The sequence below is a fragment of the Saccostrea echinata genome, unplaced genomic scaffold, assembly GCF_033153115.1.
Source record: "Saccostrea echinata isolate AGI-Se365-2 ecotype Australia unplaced genomic scaffold, CSIRO_AGI_Sech_v1 ptg000010l, whole genome shotgun sequence".
NCBI classification, from domain to species: domain Eukaryota; kingdom Metazoa; phylum Mollusca; class Bivalvia; order Ostreida; family Ostreidae; genus Saccostrea; species Saccostrea echinata.
The window spans coordinates 1,795,399-1,813,174 of record NW_026889759.1 but is presented as its reverse complement, the minus strand read 5'-3'; the positions used below and the strand labels follow the sequence as shown (position 1 = coordinate 1,813,174).

General features: G+C 34.8%; 1 protein-coding gene across 2 annotated transcripts in view; it reads left to right on the top strand.

Annotated features, from left to right (window-relative positions):
- The window catches only part of LOC133184122 (uncharacterized), an 80,959-nt gene that overhangs the window by 59,820 nt on the left and 3,363 nt on the right, over positions 1 to 17,776 (top strand). The window contains exons 5-8 of one of the 2 annotated variants that reach the window (XM_061318986.1): positions 4,542 to 4,637; positions 11,672 to 11,860; positions 13,022 to 13,141; positions 17,565 to 17,669. In XM_061318986.1, the coding sequence (XP_061174970.1) occupies positions 4,542 to 4,637; positions 11,672 to 11,860; positions 13,022 to 13,141; positions 17,565 to 17,669 (510 nt within the window). Of the gene's footprint in view, positions 1 to 4,541; positions 4,638 to 11,671; positions 11,861 to 13,021; positions 13,142 to 17,486; positions 17,670 to 17,776 lie in introns of both variants that reach the window. The other variant, XM_061318985.1, reaches the window with a different exon arrangement.

Below are 17,776 nucleotides of genomic sequence, written 5' to 3'. Positions count from 1 at the left end.
ATTAAATGGTCACCACTCCTATAATAAACGGTCGATTCATTATGTTAAATGGTCACCACTACTTGTTATTCGGTGAAAAATACATTATACATGGTGTGTTCAATATAATAAAGGGTCAGTTTAGTATGTTAAATGGTCATCACTCTTTGTTATAGGGTGAAGGGTGTATAAATGGTGCGTTCAATATAATAAAGGATCATTTAACCATGTTAAATGGTCACCGCCACTTGTTATAGGGTGAAATGTACTTAACACATGGTGCGTTCAATATAATAAAGGGTCGGTTCATTATGTTAAATGTTCACCGCTACTTGTTAAAGAGTGAAACGTACATAATAAATGGTGCGTTCAATATAATAAAGGGTCGGTTCATTATGTTAAATGGTCAGCGCTACTTGTTAAAGGGTGAAATGTACCAAATAAATGGTGCGTTCAATATAATAAAGGGTCGGTTTACTATGTTAAATGGTCACCGCTACCTGTTATAGGGTGAAACGTACATAATACATGGCGCGTTCAATTTAATAAAGGGTTGGTTCATTATGTTAAATGATCACAGCCCCTTGTCATACGGTTAAGGGAGTATAAGAAATAGTGTGTTCTATATAATAAAGGGTCGGTTTAGTATGTTAAATTGTCACCACTCCTTGTTATAGAGTGAAAGGTACATACATGATGTGTTCAATATAATAAAGGGTAGGTTTACTGTATTAAAAGGTCACCTCTACTTATTATAGGGTGAAAGGCACATGCATGTAATAAATAGAAATTAACACGTTTAAAAAAATGCGTTAAGTACATATAATCAGTGTGCAGCTAATTTCACATGGTTTCAAAAAACACACATTAAAAGTTAGCTATGATGATTCAATTAACTGGTGTTTATGGAGGGATTTCCGTGGCACAGTTCTCTTTTAGTATTCTTACTTTAATTTATTGATTTTCCAATTTTATTTTAATATTTCATTTATTTATTATCTTAGTTCTAACATCTTGTTTTTCCAATTCAATTTTTCATTTCATTTTGACCTTTTGTACAGACTTTCTACATTTCAATATTTACTTGGTCACCGGAAAAACCGTACAGCTTCTTTTTTACTTTATGAGGCTGAAATTGAAAGATTATATTCCAAAGACACTTGATTCTTTAAGAAACTTTCAAAATTTTATTTTATACACCTTCCTTTATTTCAGTAAAAAAACGTGTAAGGCGGAGTTAGAAAGTAAGAGTAAGTAATAGTAAAAATGTTAAAATAAGAAAGTTAGAATGAGTAATCCGGGTGAAATTTTCTAAGGAAATTAGGACGAAAGAGGGCGCTGCGACCTCTTATGCAAATGTTGAATATACATTGAGGTCTTGTGCGAACTATCAATGAAACGTACCGTAAAACTATATTTCCCGGAACATTTTAGGAGTTGGCCATTTCATTCTGAAAGGGGGACGTTGGCAAATTTTTCAGTGTCAGATTATTTATTTTTATGTTGGTATAGGACGGATAATTTATTTCAAAGGTGATCTGGGTCAGATTTAATTTTCCTCTTCATGTTCATTAAGATTGACAAGCCAAAAAATATTTCATTGCGGGGAGGTACCCAAACTCTATATTTTCAGGGTGGTACCACCCAACAAGGTCCATTTATTTATTTTCTTCGCAGTGGGGGAATACTAGTATAATTTATATCTAGAATCTCCCAGCCCTAACAACACAAAATCAAATGGACGTCCCCTTACTTTCCATAATATTCTTCTGTGTTTTCGTTTAATTCTATAAGAAATGTGATGTGAATCAGTACTCTTTGTAGTACTTGTCCATAGTACACAAATGTCACGTATCTTTAAATGTATATCGTTATCAAGTACAATTGAAAAAAAAAGAACGGCTGATGGAAGGGGAGGGAGAGTTTAGTGTTATCTTCTTTTTGCCGTACGTAATGTGTAGTCTTCTAAGGAACATCACAGTCACTTATTACAATATATTTCCTCCTCTGTAAAAATATCATTTTTCTATGTTAAAAAAATTGTTTATGGAAAGACCACACCTCTCCAACCTTTCGTATAAAAATTATCCTCCCCCTTTTTGTCATTTGCATTATGTGTGGAAATTGGAGGAGGGGTCGTGTCTATACAGGATACAACGCTTTTAATTTGCCACATAGGCCCATAGCAACATTTTTAAAGGGGGGATAAAAAAATTGACAAGCATTAAAAAAATTATAGGGTAGTCGAAAACCTATTGGGGGGGGGGGGGGGGTAGTATCTTTCTATAACTTTTCGACATTTTCTTAAATCAATGCATTAAAGTGGGACACATTTCAACCATGCTGCTACAAAAATATTGGGGGGGGGGAGCAAGCAGCCTTTGAATGAAAATTTTTATATTAAATCAAATCGGTGCACCCTTCCCCCTCGAACCACAGGCCTACATCGATACTTAATTGATGTTTTATTTTATTGTGTCAGATCAACATGACTGATTCTGAGGTAGGGGAGGCCTGGAAGATTTTGGAAATAAATAATCTGTCCATGAAAATGTTGAAAATAAATAACCTGTCTCCCACTTGGGAGAAAATAAATAATCTGACCTAGACCATACCTAACACCCTTACTAAACTAGATTTTCCGAGTTTGCGTATCCCCCCTTATTCTTTAAGTTTGGGTACCCCCCCTCCACACACACACACATACAGACACACAAAATTAAAATAAGAATATCAAAAGAAGAGTGTGGCATTTTAAACCTTCCAAAGACACCATTTAAGTCATCATATTTTTTTTTGAAACGATGTGAAATTAGCTGCACACAAAGTAATGTACTTGACGTATCTTTTGTAATGCAATACTTACCATTTATTTTGTATGTTCCACTCTATAACAAGTAGCGGTGACCATTTAACATAGTAAACCGACCCTTTATTATATTAAACGCAGCATTTATGTTGTATTTTTCACCCTATAACAAGTAGCGGTGACCATTTAACAGAATAAACCGACCCTTTATTATATTGAACGCAGCATTTATGTTGTATTTTTCACCCTATAACGAGTAGCAGTAACCATTTAACAGAATAAACCGACCCTTTATTATATTGAACACACCATTTATTATGTACGTTTCACCCTATAATAAGTAGTGATGACCATTTAACACAATGAGCCGACCCTTTATTATATTGAATGCACCATTTATTATGTACGTTTCACCCTATAATAAGTAGTGGTGACCATTTAACACAATGAACCGACCCTTTATTATATTGAACGCACCATTTATTATGTACGTTTCACCCTAAAATAAGTAGTGGTGACCATTTAACACAATGAACCAACCCTTTATTATATTGAATGCACCATGTATTATGTACATTTCACCCTAAAATAAGTAGTGGTGACCATTTAACACAATGAACCAACCCTTTATTATATTGAATGCACCATGTATTATGTACATTTCACCCTAAAATAAGTAGTGGTGACCATTTAACACAATGAACCAACCCTTTATTATATTGAATGCACCATGTATTATGTACGTTTCACCCTATAATGAGTAGCAGTAACCATTTAACATAATAAACCGACCCTTTATTATATTGAACACACCATTTATTATGTACGTTTCACCCTATAACAAGTAGTGGTGACCATTTAACATAATGAATCGACCGTTTATTATATTGAACGCACCATGTATTATGTGCTCTTCACCCTTTAACAAGGAGTGGTGACCATTTAATATATTGAATCAACCCTTTATTATACAGAACACACCATGTAATATTATGTACCATACCTTAAGACAGCTATGGCGTTCCATAAATTTGCATTGTTTACAATTTTAAATGTCTTTTTATTCAAAATATAACTTCAGTTTAATGATTTGAACATGAATATTCTAAGAATACAATAAGGACATTCTTCTTATGTTCTTCTTTTTGTACATGTTGCTAGAGCATTTCAAACCGAAATGTATTAAAAGAGTGTTAAGAAAATTTTTTTATCTGGAAATGATAAAAACTACGATTTTCGGGACGCATTTGATTGACACATATACTTGCCCTTTCACAAAGTAAACTTTATCCATAATACCTGAGAAAAGTAGAAATTTTGTTATGTATTAATGAAAAATATGAAAACTATAATCCAGAAAGTTCAGAGTAGAAATGCAAGAAAGCAAAACCAACTCACCAGTATTGTCAGTCCGTGCTCAGTGATGTGTGCAGACTAAACAAATTGAACACACCTGGTAAAACATGAACACTAACAATAACAGAACTCGTGCCGTTTACAAACACAGGAGTTTGACATGATGTTAAGGAGAATTTCGTTATCACTGAATTTTTAGAATATTCATGTAAGTTCAAATCATTAAAAAAAAAGTTATTTTTTGATTAAAAAATAGACATTTAAAATTGTAAACAATGCAACTGTGTCCAGGCCCCTTCAATTAAAGGCACTATTATTGACAGATACTGCATAAACAAACTTAAGATATAATTAAGAATATTAATGTAAAAAAAAATCCTTTTGATTAATGGAACAGGGGAAGGTGACTGCGCGGCCGTAATCTTGAAAAATGGAGGAGGTCCAGGGCTGACGCACGAATTTCTTCCCTGCAATACAGAGCTTCCTTCTATATGTGAGTAAAATAAGAAAAAAAGACAACGTACAGCAAATCAAATTTAACAAGCTTATTCAGAGAATTTGTGTCCCCCGCTTAGGGAAAGAAGAAGAGCATGCGCAGTTCGGGGGGGGGGGGGGTCATACTGTCCCCTGTATTTGTTATATTGAAGGAAAATTTAAAAAAAAAGCCAATATGGATATAAAGATTTGATTGCTTATTCTTTAATATGTGTATAGAAGATTCTTTTTAATATACTATATACAGAATATTTATCACACTGTAATAATGATTTTATGAATTTGTACACGCTAGACATCATATCTTTTTCATTTCACATGTTGAATATCATTTAGTAAATCCATTAAAAAAAAGAGAATCGTCTGGTGATTGAACCCGGGTCTCTCGCTTGCTAAGCGAGCAACATTCCACTAGACCACGGAGGCACTTGAGTATAGAGCAAATTAAATGCAAACATTAAGACATAATGTTTATATTCACGTTTGATATTGTCAAAATTTTACACAATAAATGTTGTCTAATTTAGTTTTTACTAAACAGTTCTAATAGATGTAATTAGAATATAAAATCCGCTGACAACCTGTATTATACGTAATAACTCTCGACATGCCCCTGTGCTAAAAATAGTGCCAAGCGACTTTTAATACAATAAATAATTAAAAAAGAACGGACACTTTGAGAAGGGGCGAGAGAGGCTCTAGGGATTATGGTATAACATTTCATTGCAAAAGCTTCCTGAGATACCGCATGGAAACGAAAGTGTTACACACACAGACGGAATTGAATTTACGACCTTGAACTTTGACCTTTTGACCTCAAAATCAATAGGGGTCTTCCTTAAGCCACAGGGAGTTGTTTTGTAAAATTTCATTGCAAAAGCTCAAAGGATTCTCGAGATATCGCGCGGAAACGAAAGTGTTAAAACAGACAGAATTTTTTAATTTATGACCTTGACCTTTAACCTTTTGACCTCAAAATAAATAGGGTTCTTCCTTAGGCCATAGGGAGTTGCTAAGCAAAAATTCAAAAGCCCAAAGGCTTCTCGAGATATCGCGCGGAAACGAAAGTGTTACAGACAGTCAGAAATACAGGCGGACGGACGGACGGACAGACAGACCCAAATTAATATCCCCCAAAGTGTTAAAACAGACAGAATTTATGAATTTATGACCTTGACTTTTGACCTTTTGACCTCAAAATCAATAGGGTTCTTCTTTGGGCCATAGAAAGTTGCTATGCAAAATTTATTGCGAAAGCTCAAAGGGTTCTCGAGGTATCGCGCGGAAACGAAAGCGTTACAGACAGACAGAAATACAGTGAAAGCGGGGGACAAAAAAGAGAGAATCGTTCGGGGATTGAACCCGGGCCTCTCGCTTGCTAATCGAGCAACATACCACTAGACCACGGAGGCACTTGATAAAGTCACATATAATGTTTATATTCACGTTTGATATTGTCAAAATTTTACACAATAAATGTTGTCTAATTTAGCCTTTACTAAACAGATCTAATAGATGTAATTAGAGTATAAAGTACGCCGACAACCTGTATTATACATGTACGTAATAACTCTCCACATGTCCCTGTGCTAAAAATAGTGCCAAGCGACTTTTAATACAATAAATAAATTAATAAATTAAAAAAAAACGGGGCATGACACTTTCAGAGGGGCAAGAGGGGCCATAGGGAGTTATGGTATAAACTTTTATTGCAAAGGCTCAAAAGCTTCTTGAGATATCGCCCGGAAACGAAAGTGTTACACACAGACGGAATTTATGAATTTACGACTTTGAACTTTGACCTTTTGACCTCAAAATCAATAGGAGTCTTACTTAGGCCACAGGGAGTTGCTACGTAAAATTTCATTGCAAAAGCTCAAAGAATTTGCGAGATTTCGCGCGGAAACGAAAGTGTTAAAACAGACAGAATTTTTTTAATTTATGACCTTGACCTTTAACCTTTTGACCTCAAAATAAATAGGGTTCTTCCTTAGGCCATAGGGAGTTGCTAAGCAACAATTCAAAAGCCCAAAGGCTTCTCGAGATATCGCGCGGAAACGAAAGTGTTACAGACAGTCAGAAATACAGGCGGACGGACAGACGGACGGACGGACAGACAGACCCAAATTAATATCCCCCACTTTCAGTGAAAGCGGGGGACAATCAAAGTAACATATATCAACTGATCAAGTTTAATCAAAGACGTTTCCTTACTAACTGTACATTTTATCCTTCATCTTGTAACGGCATTTTTAAAGATTTATCACATCTTTATTCCTTAAGATAAAAATAATACATGTATGTAGGTCACCTGAGTCACACAGTTGACCTGTTGCTACATGTATCTGTTTTAGTCTGGCGTCGTCCGTTAACATTTGAACATTTTTAGCTTCTTCTCTGGAACCGCTGAACAAATTTCAACCAATTTTGGCATATAGCATCTATGAGTAAAGGGGAACAAATTTTATGAAGAACTACGCACGCTAAATCGATTCCCGCCTACATTTTATACCCATCTAAATCAGTATAAATGGCATTTTGGCCATTAAAACTTTTTTGTTTGAATGCAAAGAATAGTTCATTAGTAACTGATTAATAACTTTAAAACCAGCGTCAAAAAGTTAAATCCTTTTTTTTTTTTACAACTGTTTTCATAAGGGGGTTAGAAAATTTTATGCATTGAAATCAGGCTATAAAACATCACCAAAGTTTCAAATATGCACGGAAATGGATAAATGACCCTTAAATCTTTCCGTTTGTTAAAATTATGTAAAATTCAAAGTATAAGATTGATAAAGTTCATTTTTTAACTTGCTATCTCGTTCAGAATTGGTTGTAAAATGACCATTTTTACTGTTTTTTTTTATCTGTAAACATATGCCCCCCCCTCCATATTATCTGAAAAAAAAAATTTTTGTTTCACGGGGGGGGGGGGGATGTTTTAAAAATATTTTCCGTTTTCAGTTGATTTCTATAGTGAAAAACACAAGTTTTACCAAAATTATAGAGTTATCTTTCTTTGTTTTCCCAAATAAGTAATGTTTTATGAAAATTCATAAAAATGTCTATTATAAATATAAAAAATAGTTCAAATGTGTTACATTTTGAAAATTGACTTGGAGGTATGCGGGAGAACAATACTATCGTTCGCAGTTCTTTCATGGTCTCCGCTCTCCTGACGCCTGAAGGGTGGGACTTAAACCATCAAAATTATTACGATCTTTAAAAATCTTCTTCTTTGCTCTTGGAAATAAAAAATTGAACTGTTGCCATGATTATAATGAGCATTGAGCCCTCTACCAAAGATTGTGAAAATCTTGGCCCCAAATTCAGGGGTTCTGAAGTTAGGGTTGGGCCCTAATGATCATATAATGAAAATGCATAAATGGTTATAAAATCTTCTCTTCCTATATGTAACAGATAAACTAGGTTCATTGTTATGATGAGCAAGGGTGCCTCTTTCAATATTGTGAATTTATGGCCCCAGGGTCAGGGGTTCTGGCGTTGGTGGTGTGGGGGAATTGAATATATAGTGGAAATGCATTATTTCTTTGAAAATCATTTCTCCGCTCCCGCGTATTAGGAAACAAACTACTGCACAGTTATTTTTGTTTGTTTATTTATTTGATGTTTAACGTCCCTCTCGAGAATTTTTCACTCATATGCAGACGCCACCACTTGCCGGTGGAGGTCTGCAAATTTTGACCTATACTCGGGACTCAGGTCTATTGAGCATGGAGGGATCTTTTTCGTGCCAACACTTACTGCGACACGGGACCTCGGTTTATGCGGTCTCATCCGAAGGACCGGTCTCCACGTCCCGCAGTGGATCCGAACCTGCGACGTAAGGATCTACTCCTTACACCGCGACTCTATAGAGCAAACGGCGGATGACTCTTCCAGAATTGTTAATTTCATGGCCCCTGGGTCAGGGGTTCTGGAGGTAGGGCGGGCTTTATTGATTATATAGTATTGATGTCAATTTTGTCAATAATTAATATTCGAATATTCAATAAAAGTATTCTAATATATTCGATAAAATGAATAATATCTGGTTTATTTTAACTATGCATCATCCTACTTTCATGAAAGGTTTAGCGTAGGTATACTATATTGGAAGTAAAATTGTATAAAGATTTTTGTAGATGTACAATAAGGAATTCCATTTGATATTTGTCAATGTTTGAAATAAATATTTGATTTAAATGTAGAAAAGTATAATTGTAACAAATGGTACACTTGTTTTTAAATAGTAGCCCCAACTTAGGAACCAGTCGTCTTATCAGAGGCAGGATAGTCGTATACTTTTCAGATTTCAATAGGTATAATTAATTACAATTATCAGCCTAATAAGAGATATGTTTATAATCTGTGATACAATGTTTTTAAAGTATAAACAAACATTTCCATCGACAATATTCCTAGGTAATTAACAGGTTAACTAATTTCTCGATAATGAATATAAAATTGAAGATTATGTACAACCCAAGATAATCAAGTAATTTACACATTTATTCTGAAATTGAGCCCTTTATAATATTACATGTAATTACAGACTAATTCTATCGGTCATTCATTCAATGATCAATTAAATTTATTTTGATAAATATACTCTTCACGTCTTTTAGACATTCTAAGAAGGTTTTCATTTTGTTGTCCTCGATTTTAGATCCGATGGTATTTAACTAATAAAAAATATGAAAGTACGTTTTGTATTATATATAAAGCATTAATTTATAATTCTTTAACACCTTACTCAGAACAAAATAATTTATTCGATCTATAAGATCAGAAAGTAGTGAAGGAAATCAGGCGATCGAAATTGATCGCTAGTAAATTAAACGCGGATGATTCCATCAATGTTCTAATCAAAATTTATAAATCACAGTACTTCTTTTTATGAAATCTGAAAAACACCGAATATTCGAATCTTAAATTCATATTCGAATATCAACTCATCGAATGAATATTCGAATGTTCGAATATTCGTTGCCATCCCTATTATATAGTGAAAAATGCATTTATTCTTTGAAAATCTTCTTCTCTGCTCCTATGGGTATTTATCAGATAAACTAAATACATGGTTATGATGATCAAGGATGCCTCATCCAAACTTTTGAATTCCATGGCCCCTGGGTCAGGGGTTCGATGTTAGGGCCGGGCTCTATTGATTATATAGTAAAAATGCATTACTACTTCTCTGCTTCTGGGGATTTACATGTAGCAGATAAATTAGATATATGGTTATGATGATCAAGGACGCCTCTTCTAAAATGTGAATTTCATGGTCCCAGGGTCAGATCTTCTGTGTTAGGGTTGGGTTCTTTTGATTATATAGTAAAAATGCATTTATTCTTTGGAAATCTTTTCTGCTCCCGGGTACATGTATTTAGCAGATAAACTTAGCGCAGGATTATGATGAGCAAGTGTGTTTTTTCTAAAATTATCAGTATCGTAAATGAAATATTTGACAGGCATTTACCAGGTATCAAACGATACATGCTGAGCTACATGTATAGTAATTTATTCACGCAGTCTGAATTTTTAGTGCAGGTTAAAATTATGTGTCTAGTCATCATCATTATTATTTTGGATTCACCCTTTTCAAGTGATTTTACACTAAAAAACAATTTAAGTACATATTTTTTGTTTATATAAATGTCTTAAAGTACTTTGCATTAAATAAAGCATCGCAGCTCAGTAGATTTGTCTCTTTGATTTTTTAATAAATGGCAACGCTTTTTGTTTCAAGATGTGAAAAAATGAAAACAAAAATAATAATCATAACTTTTTATTTTTCAACAAAATTCAAAAAATAAATTTGTTTTGGAAATGGTTTTAAAGGCTCATTTTGTTCTCGGAAAATATGTGGGCCATTCGTTATTCTTTCAAACTTTTCATCTTACTTCTAAAAATCTTGTGTAAAATAAAAAAAAATAGTAGAGGCGTCCCGGAATTTCAAGGAAAGAAACCTCGCCTAACTTATTCCATTTGGACTTTCCCTGAAATTCCGGGACGTCTCTACACTTACATACCAGTAGTTAGACTTTACATACCAGTAGGCCTAGTTAGAAATCATCACTTCCGTTGCTTTCAGTATCAGTGCTAGTAATCGAGGACGTTTGGTTTACTGCATGTTTTATACGGCAAGTGCAAATCGGCAGACGATAGATAAAATCAAGTGTGAACCAAGGCATCGCCACGGCGAGTTGCGAACTTTGTGCCCTTTACATGCTTTATATACAGAAATATATATATTTTATAAAAATGCTAATTTCAGCGATTTTAATCTGTAATTTAATGAGTGTATTTATACAGACATAGAAAAACACACAATACACCATCCTGAAACCAAGCGCCTATGTTGAAGATGCTGTTTTCTGATTGGGCAGAAAAATATAAAGTATATCTATAACACCTTTCAGATACCGCTCTTGACTTCCATAGAAATCGTCCAGACCTATGCAAATTATTTAAATTTTTACCCAGGGCAAGTTTTCTAAGAGTCTGATCTTCTAAATGGCAGACCGTTCACGGTAGCTCAGTCGGTGGAGCGCTCGCTCCGTGATCGGGAGGTCGTGAGTTCGAATCTCGGCCGCGACAGACCTAAGTCGATAAAAAATGGGTAGCAACTGTTCCTTTGCCATGCGCTCGGCACTTTGAAGTGAAAGTTGCGGATCCTTCGGATGAGACCTTAAAAACCGAGGCCCCGTGTCACGGCAGGCGTTGGCACGATAAAGATCCCTCACTGCTCAATGGCCCTGAGTGCCGAGTAAAGGTCATCATTTGAAGCCCTTCACCGGTATATGGTGACCTCTCTATATGAGTGAAAAATTCTCGAATGGGACGTAAAACAACATACAATCAATCAATCAATCTAAATGGCAGAGTGCAAATGTCTACACGACTTTTTGACAACTTGTATATCATTTGACAAAAAATAATTAAACATGTAGATGATAAAGATGATAAGGGGAGGCATTTTGGGTTAAAAAGTTACTGTTTAGAATAAAAACCCACTGAGTTTTGTAGGTACTGGGCAACAAGACACCTTAAAGACAGAAAGTAAAAACTGGACCGACGCTGTGTTAAACTGTAAAGGTATTTTGAAAGGATCCTTTGATGGCTTTTACCCTCTGTCAAATCCTCCGTCAAATAATACAAAGGCATGGACAGGAATATCAAGGCGAAGTATAAAACAATGGAGCAATGGTATAATTGGTATATCGACATTCACTAGTTTTTACTACAACTTTTATAGTCATCTATAAGTGGAGTTGTTGAGTCTTGCAGATCTATTGTATCTACATAGATATTATTTTAAATCCATACAATTTTAATTTCTAATTGGCCTGTAATAAAATAGACAATGACATTGCCTTCGATAGTACTATATTAGCAAAGATAAATAAAAACGTAATTAACAGTGAGCTTTGGCAAAATCCAATGATCCAAATGCCCCCCCCCCCCCAAAAAAAAAAAAAGACTGATAAACGCTGTACGTATTGAAATAAAATTTGAATAAGAATTTCCTTTAGGTACTTTGAAGACATGATAATATTGTATTTTTAAGCATATCAGATTTAGCATACTGATTAGAAATCTTAGAGTTTGCTTTTCTTACCAAATATTGTTCATCGTTCGTCTATTGTCTTAAACTACTAGACTGGTATTCGCATTTTTGGAACTTAAAATCAGGAGCCACTGAAATAATTTCAATCACACTTGCCAAAAAAAAATATCCTTGAAAAAATGCTAAAGTTTATCTTAAAAGCTTTCAAAGAACAGCAAGACTGCAATTTGCCAGAAGAAGCTTCATGCAGTGTTTATTAAGTACACGTATGTTCAAGTTACGATTCCTGAAACGTTGATGGGGTGGATTTAATGGTCTAAAAGTTTTACACCGGTATCAGGGATATGAATTTAAAAACCTAGTTGCTTTAAAAACACCCAAACTTCGATATAGATTTTATATACTCGCACCTTAGAACGATTATTCCTGTTTTCTTCTTTGTTTATGAATGAAAAAAGTCATTAATATTCACTGGAGTTTATAGAGACTTAGTAGAGTTAGATACACCCTATTGCCATAATGAATCCAATTGCGAATAAAGTACCTTAATTATGCTCGCCTTCTATTAGATTTTGAACAGGTAACCCATCACAACAACACGAACTTTGCACTTGTCGGAACCAAATAAGAAAAGTACTTTGTTCATACTACACACCTGCTGGACTATATACGAGTACATTTAAAAAAAAACATATATGTATTTATTTTTTAAATTAACACCTTGGTATTGTCAACAAAAATGTATTATAGCCATTTAATTTGTATGAAATAGATATTTGAAATATATAATAATCTATACAATTTTACAGATTTTATCACAGATCCGTATGAGTGTTTAGCTATTAGCAAAAACAACTTGGCAAAGAGCGGTGTACAAATCCATGTCAAAAACTGCAATGATTCACTCCCTTCTCTGTGTGAAGGATCAGGTATGAAATTAACTGGTTTTAAGTTTTTAGAGATGTTCAAATTCATTTAGGACATTTGAGTGTTATTGTTTAATAAAAGCAGACATTAGTATCGTTCTGTTAAATGTTTATTATATCCGCATTTTCTAAAGATAGTTCGGGTATATTGTTGTTATCCTGGTCAGTCCGTCTGTCTTCTTCCTGTAATTCATCTTACGGTATACGAAGTAACCGATTCATCTTTTGAAAGATGAATGATGGTGTCCTGTAGATGTGCAATAAGGTTTCGGAATTTTGTTTTTCACTCTGGGGGTCAAATAAGAGTCGAAAAAAAATCTTTTAACATGAATCTGGTTCCCAGAACTCATACATTTTACCCAGTAATCACTTCATCTTTTGCAAGATGATTTGGGGTGTACTGCATCGTCGGCAACCCACGGGTGCTTCACATAGATTCTCTCTATCACCACATGGACTCAAAACCGTGGTTTGCGACGATGGGTGTACTGTATATGTGCAATAAGGTTTCATTCTAACCCTCGGGGCCAAATGGGTGTCCAAAAATGACGTTTTAGCTCACCTGAGCCGATTGATTGTATGTTGTTATTACGTCCCACTCGAGAATTTTTCACTCATATATAGACGTCACCATATACCGGTGAAGGGCTTCAAATTTTGACCTTTACTCGGCACTCAGGGCCATTGAGCAGTGAGGGATCTTTATCGTGCCAACGCCTGCCGTGACACGGGGCCTCGGTTTTTAAGGTCTTATCCGAAGGACCCGCAACGTTCACTTCAAAGTGCCGAGCGCATGGCGTAGGAACAGTTGCTACCCATTTTTTATCGACTTAGGTCTGTCGCGGCCGAGATTCGAACTCACGACCTCCCGATCACAGAGCGAGCGCACTACCGACTGAGCTACCGTGAACGGTACTTGAGCCGAAGGCGCAATTGAACTTTCCTGATCACATTTTGTCTGGCGTCCGTTTGTCTGTCAGTCTGTAAACTTTTTACATTTTCGACTTCTTCTCATGAAGCACTGGGTCAATTTCAACCAAACTTGCCACATGAACTAAGTATATAGACGTAGTTATGATGAGCAAGGGTGCCTCTTCTAAAATTGTGAATTTCATGGTCCCTGGGTCAGGGGTTCTGGTGTTAGGACGGGGCTCTATTGATTATATAGTGAAAATTCATTTATTCTTTGACAATTTTCTTCTTTGCTTCTAAAAAGTTATAGGTTGGCAACTGCAAACAAAAATATTTTAAGGTGGGGCTTAGTTAGTTTAATAGCCAGGAGCAGAAAAGAAGACATTCAAAGAATGCAATCAATAGAGCCCCGCCCTAACACTAGAACCCCTGATCCATGGGCCATGAAATTCACAAATTTTGAAGATGCACCCTTGCTCATCATATGTACTTAGTTAGTTTGTTTAACACCCAGGAGCAGAGAAGAAAATTTTCAAAGAATTAATGCATTTCTACTACATAATCAATAGAACCTCGCCCTAACACCAGAACCCCTGACCCAGGGGCCATGAATTTCACAATTTTGGTAGAGGGCTCAATGCTTATTACAATTATGACAACAGTTTAACTACTTGATGTCCAGGGGTAAATAAGAATGTTGCATTAATTTTGGTGGTTTTGGCCCAACCCCTCAGGACCCTGGGGGACAGGGACCATGAAATTCAAAATTTTTGTTCCCCTTCCCCCCTTTGATTCTAAAATTTTTGTTTGTATGTTGTTTAACGTCCCTCTCGAGAATTTTTCACTCATATGGAGATCTAAAGTTAAAATTGGTTGAAATTGGTTTAGCGGTTCCAGAGAAGAAGTTGAAAATGTTTAAATGTTAACGCACGACGACAGATAAAAACAGATAGCAATAGGTCACCTGAGTGACTCTGGTAACCTAAAAATCTTTAAAAACCATCTCCCTAAGAAACACTGAGACAGAAGAGTTGAATCCTATATAAAAGCTTTATTACATAGTGTAGTTTCGAGTTTGTTCGAATATTGCCCCCGATGGAGATTTGGGTCAAAGTGGGAATCAGAGTTTAACATAAGAATATAAAGCAGAGGCATGAAAACAATTGTAGTCATATTGATATCTGGAAGCATTCTCAGGTAATGTAGATTGAAGTTTCTTTTTAAAACATGATCCCCGGGAGTACGGTCGGGCCACATTAGGTGAAAAAAATTTAACAAAGGAAAAAATCTTTAAAAATCTTCTAATGAAGATGGCAAAAGCATGATTACTCATATTAATATAGAAGCATCTTCATGTAGTGTTCATTCATTTGTTTAAATTATGACTCCCGGGGGTATGGTAGGGCCAAAATAGGCAATCAAAGTTTTATATAGGAATTATTTGGAAAAAATCTACTGATGAAGAACAGTAAGTCCATATTGACTCAGTTGAGCATTTTGGCCCATAAGCCTCTTGTTCATTTTACAAAAATCTGATTTCCAGTATTCCTCTTAGATTTTACGCAGGAGCCATCTCAATTTTCATTTTCACCCTAGGGGTCAAATGGGGGTCAAAAATGATGTTTTCAAGAAAATCTTTAATTTCAGACCGGTAATAAATATTTATTTGAAAAACTAACATAAGGCCCATAATCATATACTCACCTGTGCATTTTATGCTCAATTTAATTAATGTTTACATATTTTATTGTGTCGCTTGCAGAGCAGAGTGACACTTATATTAGGGATCACTTATCCGGCGTCTGTCTGTCTGTCACACCTTTTATCTCGAGAACTGTAGGATATTTGGATTTGATATTTTGCACATTCATTGCTTGATACTATGGGTTACCAAAGTTATCAACCTCCTGACCCTTGACCTTTGACCTACTTTTAAAAATCGTTCACACTGTCGATATACAGCATATTTTTGACATTTAAGGGGTAAGTTAATGCTGTTTAGCATGTGCACTGTTGGTCGTAAAATAAGAAAAATACCAGCGTTACAATCCACTTGACCTTGACCTTTGACCTACTTTGCAAAAAATACCCTGGGCAGTTTAATCTAACTTATGACTTTTGAATTTTGAAAGGCAGTGTCTTGATAGCATTTACACATGTTATGAGCTCATTATACTGTACTTTGAAAATGTTTAATATTCAGTTACCACAAAACTTACATTTTTAAAATACTATGAAAATACATCGTGATCGGTATCCCACAATGGATTGTGTAAACTGACAAATGCAGTAAATCTCTTTTGGAGGATTGTTGGTAACACGTATTTAGGACCCTCTCTATACTTTATTCTAATTTCAGGGTACTTTTGTGTAGTTAGACTGAACCACCATTTGACATAAATTCTAATCTGCACTGTATGACATAACTTAAAATAAATCCAAGTATTCTAAACATTATATTAGACCAAGACAGAGTATTTGAAATCTTCATTTGCATGTATTTTCTCCATCTGAGTAAGCAAAAGCATTTTACTTTTTTGTTATTTTATTGTCGTTGAAGATTTTTCTGGATAAAAAATGCACGCTCCCTATTAAGAATGAATAAGTTAATTTTAAAACATCCTCCTTTATGCTATATAAAATTTTCAAAGTCTAAAACACATTTTTCATCAGTGTATAGAGGGTCCTTAATAAAATGATAAATAATTATTTTTAATTATTTCAATTATCTATTTAAGGGTTTGGGACCCATAATTTCTTTGATTGTTAGATTTTATCGCAGTCATACTTTTTTTCTTTGCAGACAAATATATGACCTATTGTGTTAATAGTAAATAAATAGCTGACCACTTAGATATATTTATATCTTTAATGAAGCTATAAAGCAGGCGACACATGCGTTCTTGGAACACTCTAGTATAAATTATAGAATAATCTGTAGCTTCTTCGCTACTCAGGTACAAGGGAGCAATTTATGTGCGGGTATGACTGTCTTATGACAGCATCTAGTTCTCTCTATAATTTAATTTAATCACTTTTACTTCCTAGAATGTCATAACAATTACAAAATTCATTTAGGACATTTGAGTGTTATTGTTGAATAAAATTAATCATTTATTTAGTATGTTTCTGTTTAAAATTATTCTATTTCTTTCATGTACCTAGAATGTCAAAACAATACATGTACCACAAGTTTTCATTCACGTTTTCCTACATTGCTTGCAAAGATTCTACACTTAAAACATTTCCCAATGCATGCAATTGAATTTGAACAGATTCGATTTTTTAATTATGATATTTATTATCTTTTCAAAAATATCTCATACTATGAACTGCTTTTTTTCCCCATAAATCTCTGTTTTATTGGTGTCTTTTCTAGACTCTACGCATTAGATTGTCTAGAAACAGACACAGAATTTCTTTGTGCTCTTTCTAGATCCTACTCACGTGTCTTCTACTCCACTCACTACAACTGAAGGTGAGACAACCTCAATTGAAGTCACAAATTTTTCAGATTTTACTACCATAGTTACTACGAAACTAATACCCCAGAGTACCCCCGTCCCTTATCCTCAGACATCCCCTGTATTGCCTGCTGAACAGGATACCACGCCTAATGGTGGGTACAGTTGATTCAATAGAAAAAAATACCATAATTCAAAATTGGCATGAATCTTAAAATTCCGATGATTTTAAGAATCTGAATTAATGAGTCTTAATTCTATA